At 41.9% G+C, this 8,482-nt stretch overlaps 1 protein-coding gene across 2 annotated transcripts in view; it reads left to right on the top strand.

The window, feature by feature from the left end:
• The first annotated feature begins 99 nt into the window (after window positions 1-99).
• The window catches only part of LOC133121524 (circularly permutated Ras protein 1-like), a 30,222-nt gene continuing 21,839 nt past the window's right edge, over window positions 100-8,482 (top strand). For both annotated transcript variants that reach the window (XM_061230750.1, XM_061230749.1), the window contains exons 1-5: window positions 100-487; window positions 5,819-5,921; window positions 6,693-6,947; window positions 7,481-7,741; window positions 8,180-8,314. In XM_061230750.1, coding sequence (XP_061086734.1) covers window positions 5,837-5,921; window positions 6,693-6,947; window positions 7,481-7,741; window positions 8,180-8,314 — 736 coding nt within the window. In that variant the 5' untranslated portion in view covers window positions 100-487; window positions 5,819-5,836. The remainder of the gene's footprint in view (window positions 488-5,818; window positions 5,922-6,692; window positions 6,948-7,480; window positions 7,742-8,179; window positions 8,315-8,482) is intronic.

The raw sequence follows: 8,482 nt of genomic DNA, 5'->3' as shown, positions 1-8,482 counted from the left end.
TATGAAATGGGGGGGGAGGTTACAGTATATTCAAAGAATCACGCTATCAGAATCTGGGTTATTTATGAGATGCCGAAATGGAGATATACACTCACTGAGCACTTTATTCAGACACAATTATCTAGGCCAATTGTGTGGCAGCAGTGCAGTGCATACAATCATGTAGATATGGGTCAGGAGCTTCAGTTTCAGTCACATTAACCATCAGAATGGGGAAAAAATGTGATCTCTGAACACACAACGCATCATAACTAAGTGGATAGGCCACGGCAGTAGAAGTAAAAAAAAACAAGTCTAACAAATACCTAATAAAGTGCTCACTGAATGTACGCGAGTGGTTTCACTCTCTTTTTAAATTCTCCAATGCTTGATAGTCCTCTCTCTCCCCTCCTTTTTTTCTGTCATTTACTCCTGTCCCACGCACTTCCTTCTCACTGCAGCTCTGGTATGCTATGAGACTGCTTCTTCAAGCAGGAAGCAGGTACTGGTAAGTCCTTTCTGCGTTGGATGTGCATTGTGCATTCTGCCTCAGTACATCTGCACTGTATTTAATATTACGTTCTTGCTACATTCTGTCTGTTTCTTGGATCAGCTCTCTCTTTTGATTCATTGTTGCTTTCCACAATCTTTCAGCATATTCATGTGTGTATTCAGTTGCACTGAATGTCTTTATTATGTGTGTTTACAATGTGTGTCTGAAATCATGGTGTTCTGTGTGCCTTTTGTGAACCAGTGCCTGTATGTTGTGCTGTACAATTCATGGCTTTTTCCCTCCTTTTTCCCATCTCTTACATATTACTTGTGGTACAACTGCATGGAAAGAACTAGAATGACAGGACTGGTTTAACCAGTTTGTGGGGCTTGAACATTAACAAAGAAAAAGAAAGAAAAAAAAGAACTTGAACAGTAGTAACGAAAACAAATGCATTTGTTTGTGACTGGTGTGAAAAAGAATAATGAAAAAAATATTAGCTTTTTGGGTTGGGACCTACGTTACTTTGTTCTCGCTAGTGTGATTCAACTGTTGTTTGAATTGCAACATTCTCTTGTGTCCCACCTCTTCGATAAGCAGTTTGTGAGTATAGTGCATGTGCACACTCGCTCATGTCCTCGCGCATACACACACATTATCATTCAACTTGCTTTAAATTACATAAATCAAGGGCCATCAAATGTTGGACTTGTTTAGAATGTAATATAATCATATAATACATTCTACACAGACATTTTTTGACTGCAGCAGTTTGTTGTATTTCTGAGCCAAAGCTTACATTCCGGTTTTCATTCATGAAATGTTTGTATTTCAAACACCTGTGGTAAGCCCACTTATAAGCATAACTTGCTAGGGAGGCCATAAAGAACCCAAGGATCACATTTTGCGAATTGCAGAGATTTCATCTTGGGGTCACCAGGTCAATGGTACCTCAATGCCAACAAACTCTTTGGAAGGGTGGCACAAAACCCTTACTGAGCTCAATACAGACAACCAAGCATCTGGACTTTGCCAAGCCTTGTTGGAATTATGACTGGAATAGTATGATATTGTCAGATGAGACCAGAATTGAACATTTTGGCTATAGAAACCATCAACATGTTTGGTGTCAAAAGAGCAATGTATACAAAGAGAAGCACCTCATGCCTAATGTGGAGGTGGGTCATTGATGTTTTCAAGTCTGCTAGGAAGCTGAGACTTTATCTTTGGTAAATTGTCCAGCAGTACAATGACTCCAAACATACATCAAAATCCACACATAAATAATTAAGTGAAAAATAACATCCTTGTTCTGCAATGGCCGTCTCAGCCTTCAAACTTAAATCCTATCAAATACCTGCCATCTGAACTGAAGAGGGGGGTCCATAAGCTCAAACCCAATGATATCTGAATGTTTCTGAAAAGTTCTGCATGGAGGAATGGTGAAACATCCCTCCAAGTGTGTTCTCTACCCTTATCACAAATTATAGGAGAAGACTCATGCCTGTCATCTTTGCAAGGGGTGTTAAACCAGCTTCAGTATTGCCCACTGTTTAGTATAGAATTTACCACATCTAAAGAATCAGTTCAACATTTGCAATACCTTAGCAACATAAAATCATCAGGTAACCTTGCAAAATGAGTAATGAGTATAGTTACAGTAGTTAGACAAAATGTGGCATAGAGTAGGAAGGGGTTAAACACCACTGGGGTAATAGGGCCCCTGTTTGTTATTCTCTTCCAGTACACTAGAAATACACCAAAAAAATGATGACACCTTGGCACAAAAAAACCCATGCCAACAAGCCACTATAATTTTGGCAATTCACATCAACTGACAATGCGAAGAAAGAAAGTTGGTTTTGGGGAAAGTAACATTTAGTATATTTATCTGACCAAGTACAAGCTTCAAATTAATATACGGAAAGCTTTAGTAAAGAACTTTTTTTCTTGGTTATGAATTTAGTAGTTTTTTTTTTCATAGCTCAGGAATCGTGAAGGGGCGGCATTTGGGGCAGAAATGTGAAAGAAAACCTATGATTTGCACATACATGTCACTCGTGTTTATAGACTTACATAAGGGGGAGCTAGGGGGAGCTACATCTCTGAATCCTTGGAAGATGCTGTAAATAGTGTGGCTCTATGCTGGCTATGGATTTAGATTGGGCCGTCCTCCTTTTGAAGTCGTTCTGAATGTCTATTCTTGGTTTTAGCCCAGGGTTTTGTTTGTGAACACTGCACTTGTGTTAGAAAAGATAAACCAACATGAAGACCAGAGAGCTGTCTTTGGAAGTGGTCTGACATGAAATGTGCTATGTTCTAAGTAGTTTAACACATCTTGGTGTAAATACCAGGAAATAAAAGCTTTAGTTCTGAACTCTTGTCTTGTGTTCATCTTTTTATCTCAACCCCAAATGTATTCACAGTGTATTGCAAAAACAAAGGAATTGGCCTTGCTGTTCCAATACTTTTGGAGGCGGCTTATGATCTAAGTGACATTGACCATGGGATGATTATTGGTGCCAGACAGGGTGGTTTGAGTATCTCAGAAACTGCTGATCTCCTGGGATTTTCACGCACTATAGTCTCTAGAGTATGCAGAGAATGGTGTGAAAAACATCCGGTGAGCAGCAGTTCTGCGGGCAAAAACAAGGTTTTTAATGAGAGAGCTCAGAGGCGAAGTAACGCAAATAACCACACATTACAGCACTGGTATGCAGAAAAGCATCTCGAAACACACAACACATTAAACCTATAAGAGGATAGGCTAAAGCAGCAGAAGACAGCAGAAGAAAAAACAAGTCTAATAAATACCCAAGTGCTCTGAACAATTTCTAATCCATGTACAAAAGTTTTAGGCAGGTGTGAAAAAATGCTGTAAAGTAAGAATGCTTTCAAAAATAGAAATGTTAATAGTTTATTTTATCACTTAACAAAATGCAAAGTGAGTGAACAGAAAAAAAAACCAAATCTAATCAATATTTGGTGTGACCAACCTTTGCCTTCAAACCAGCATCAATTCTTCTAGGTGCACTTGCACAAAGTCAGGGATTTTGTAGGCATATAGTCAGGTGTGTGATTAACCAATTATACCAAACAGGAGCTAATGATCAAGTTAATATGTAGGTTGAAACACAATCATTAACTGAAACAGAAACAGCTGTGTAGGATGGTTAAAACTGGGCGAGGAACAGTCAAACTCTGCGTCCAAGGTGAGGTTGCTGAAGACAGTTTAATGTCAGAAGTCATACACCATGGCAAGACTGAGCATAGCAACAAGACGGTGGTTATACGGCATCAGCAAGGTCTCCCCCAGGCAGAAATTTCAAGGCAGACAGGGGTTTCCAGATGTGCTATCCAAGCTCTGTAGAAGAAGCACAGAGAAACAGGCAACGTTCAGGACCGTAGACGCAGTGGTCAGACAAGGAAACTTAGTGCAGCAGATGAAAGACACATCATACTTACTTCCCTTTGCAATTGGAAGATGTCCAGCAGTGCCATCAGCTCAGAATTGGCAGAAACCAGTGGGACGGAGAAGTCTGGTCAGAAGTGGTCTTCATGGAAGAATTGCGGCCAAAAAGCCATACCTCCGACATGGAAACATGGCCAAGCGACTCAACTATGCATGAAAACACAGGAACTGGGGTACAGAAAAATGGCAGCAGGTGGAGAGCGGGACAAGAATGAATGTCTGCAGTCAACAGTGAAGCATGGTGGAGGTTCCTGGCAAATTTGGGCCTGCATTTCTGCAAATGGAGTTAGGGATTTGGTCAGAAGTAATGGTCTCCTCAATGCTGAGAAGTAGGCAGATACTTATCCGTCATGCAATACCATCAGGGAGGCATCTGATTGGCCCCAAATCTATTCTGCAGCAGGACAACAACCCCAAACATACAACCAATGTCATTAAGAACTGTCGTGACTGAAGTGATGGTATGGCCCCCACAGAGCCCTGATCTCAACATCATCAAGTCTGTCTGGGATTACTCGAAGAGACAGAAGCATTTGAGGCTGCCTAAATCCACAGAAGAACTGTGGCTAGTTCTCCAAGTTCTTTGAAACAACCTACCTGCCCAGTTCCTTCAAAAACTGTGTGCAAGTATTCCTAGAAGAATTGATGCTGTTTTGAAGGCAAAGGGTGGTCACACCAAATATTGATTTGATTTAGATTTTTCTTCTGTTTGTTCACTTATTCTGTTCATGCATTTGTTAATTGATAAAACTATGAACATTTCAATTCTTACTTTACAGCATTTTTTCACAACTGCCTAAAACTTTTGCACAGTACTGTAATAGCATTTAATCCAAGTCTATCAGAGGGCTTGAGAGAATATGCATCCTGCCACAATCCTGATAGTTTGTGTAAGCAGAAAAGATCAGTCCAGTGGAGGGAGGATTTAACATTTAGTGAAGTTGAAAAATTAAAGCTTAAAATCAGTACACACATAAGGGGTCATCATCCATAATGCATCTCCATATTAAAAGATGATTTTCTATCATGTGTGTCAATTATGAGTGCCTGTGTGCATGCGTGGTGGCAAGGATGGTGCAGTGGGTAGCACGGCCACCTCACAGCAAGGAGGTCCTGGGTTCGAATCCCAGTCAGCCGGGGCCTCTCTGTGTGGAGTTTGCATGTTTTCCTGGTGTTCGTGTGGGTTTCCTCCGGGTACTCCGGTTTCCTCCCACAGTCCAAAGACATGCAGGTTAGGCAGGTTAGGCTGCCCGTGGGTATGAGTGTGAGAGTGAATGGTGTGAGTGCCCTGTGGTGGAATGGCGTTTCGCCCAATGTATGCTGGGATAGTCTCCAGCCCCCCTGTGACTGTTTAGGATAAGCGGGTTAAGATAATGGATGGATGGATGTGTACATGTGCGTACATGTATATGTGCATCTGGGTATTGTTGGGAGACAGACAAATTTGTGTATTGGACCACTTCACATATGATAATGACCGGTATCAGTTTCAAGGTTCCCCCTCTGGGGATTTTCCACTGGACTCCAGGGGGGAGCGGGGCAAGGCCTCACAACCATTAAGGATTTGAATGGCCCAATCCGAGGTGCTCGGGATAGGCACAATTCCTTACCACCAATCAGAGGTTACACTTGGATTTGTAGACATATTTGAATATATGCAAATGTAATCCTTTAAAACATCCCTAACACCATTGCTCTTTGGAACATTTTCCTGATTGTAATAAACTTTCCTGTTTTCTAATGACGAACATCGGATCTGCTTCTTCCTGTGACAACGGTCATCTTACTGGTTCCTGGTAAAACTTAGATTTACTAATAGTATAAACTGAGTTGTCTGAGTACATAAATACGCAAATCTCAATTTTTTTTAACAGGACAGTATCATTCAACCAATGGAATTTGCGTGTGGATTTGTTTATGTCCCTCCTCTAACCAATCAGCAATCAAAACCAAACCATAATGCCTTTAAGCGTTCAGGTGAGATATTTCAAATTGATTATGTACACTCACTGACTCACTCACTGAACACTTTATTAGGTAGACCTGTACACCTGCTTGTTTACGCAAATATTTAATCAGTAAATCATGTGGCAGCAACTAAATGCATAAAACCATGTAGACATGGTCAAGAGTTTCAGCAGTTTTTCAGATCAAATGTCAGAATGGGGAAGACATCATGTAAGTGACTTTGATCATGGAATGATTGTTGGTGCCAGACATGGTGATTTAAATATCTTAGAAACTGCTGATCTCCAGGGATTTACACACACAACAGTCTCTAGAGTTTGCAGAGAATTGTGTGAAAAACATCCAGTGAGCAGCAGTTCTGTGGGAAAAAACACCTTGTTAATGAGAGGGACCAGAGGAGAAGGGTCAGACTGTCAAAACTGACAGGAAGGTGACAGTAATGCAAATAACCACACATTACAACAGTGGTATGTAGTAGAGCATCTCTGAACACACAATACGTGGATAGGCTACAGCAGCAAAAAAATAATAAGTCTAATAAATACCTAATAAAGTGCTCACTGGGTGTATATACTATAGTCACTTATGAGTTTTGCAAGCCAGTAACTTTTAATTATTGTTAATGACTTTATACAAGTTACTTTTTCTTGATAATTACATTAATCTTTCTAAAAAATCTACCCTACTCTCTTCTGTTATATTTTATTTGATCTTCTCTGTTGAAGTCTTTGCCATTTATATATATGCTAACTTTTTACACTTGAACCCCATTGTTCTTAGCTCTCCTCCCTCCTCTCAAGATATCACGTCCCCGCACACCCCCACCACCGCCTCCTGCCTGTTCTGCGAAACCTCCAGTTGCTTCCCCAGAAAAGAGAATTTTGGGGCAAATGGCTGTCAGTGAAGACGCAAAGAACATTGTGAATAACCTGCCCGCGTATGAGAATTCAGCCTTTCTCCTCAAAGCTGAATCTGCCAACCCAGCCCCAGAAGGTCCATGCAGACCTGTTGCACCCTCAGCAGTCGTGAGAAAAGGTAAGCAACAGAAATCAAATACTCGGGGAGCCGCGGTGGCGCAACAGGCTAAGACGCAGCAGACTTGCGGTTGCAGTTTGCTGCAGTTGCACTCCAGGGACCGGGGTTCGATTCTCGGTCCTGCCAAAAGCCAAGTTTGGCCGGCTCACGTGGGGCAGCAGTAATTGGCTCGCTGCTCCAGAGGGAGGGACTCGGCAGGGTTATTAGATCGCCGCACAATAAGCACCCCGGCGCTTCGGAATCACGGCAACGGGCACGAGACGAGACGGCTTGAAGAAGGCGTGTTGCTCTCATTCGGGCCGCCGAGGGACGGGGTACGGGCGGTACATCTAATACGACTACCTCCAATTGAATCAGACGAGGTACCAAATTGGGAGAAAAAGGGAAAAATCCTGAAAAAAAAGAAATCAAATCAGTGAGTGACCAAAACTCTTTGTAGGACCTGACAGTGTACAGTGCCCAGAATCAGCACTGACATTGAGCAGGACTATAATGAGGGTGTTTACACAGTTTCTCTCCACTTCCTCATACAGCTCTCTTACCTCCACCAATGAGGGCCCAACTGGATAACAACTGTCTTCCGGTACCTGCTTCACAGCCTTTGAAAGACCTCAATTTTGACTCTCAAGAGCAGGAGCTGACCTATGACCTCCCCAAGCAGCTGACCTATACCCTCCCAGAGATTGAGAAACATCCATCTGATCCTGAGTATTCATATAACATCCCAGAAGGCAGTGGGGTGGGGCTGAGACATCTCATCAATGTGGCTAATAGCAAGTTACATGTAAAGTCAGGTGAGCTTATCTTGCACATTTCCATCAGACTTGAGTGTAAATGTAGGCTCATCCAATATGAATCAATTTGAAAATAACGGAATAGTGAATACTATTGTTCAATTCACTCATAATTCACTTGAGATTTGGTTTGGACGTTTTGTGACATATGACACTGACTACGGCATTTCATTACTTGATGGCAGATGTGATACAGTTCCTCTCTAAGTTGAAATTGGTACACTGACGGTAGACACAGTTCCCCATGTCCCACTTTTGTTTTGTTTCATATTAGGCATATTATATCTGTGTTTATGCTACAGATGCCCTCACTGGTCACTTTATTGATGCATGAAGAGTCAGGCTAACTACACAACAGAAATTTAGATGTTAATTTTCTGCAAAAGATTTGCCCTACTCTCAATCCAGAAATGAAGCCATGTTTTGCTCTGGTTCTAGCACCACCCCTCCCTCCTCGCCCTTCCTTTATGAAGAGAATTCCAGATTACGTGGTCCTGTTGCCTAAATCCACCACGTCTTCGACTCCCATTGCCCCACAGGTTGACTCTCATGCCCCAGCCTCCACCAATCCAGGTGAGAGCCCATGTTATTTCAAGGAGTTAGTCCGATTTAGGGTTTATGTGGACACAAGGGTATGCGGATGTTATAACCATACATGAGTACGCACCTTTGTCACTGAGACATTTATTCACAGAGTCTGTACAAGCCAATCCTGCTGCATGTGTGACTACTGTAGTCACA

Source organism: Conger conger, chromosome 2, assembly GCF_963514075.1.
Source record: "Conger conger chromosome 2, fConCon1.1, whole genome shotgun sequence".
Lineage (NCBI taxonomy): Eukaryota > Metazoa > Chordata > Actinopteri > Anguilliformes > Congridae > Conger > Conger conger.
The sequence above is the reverse complement of the archived record's forward strand: the minus strand, read 5'-3'. Positions and strand labels throughout refer to the sequence as shown.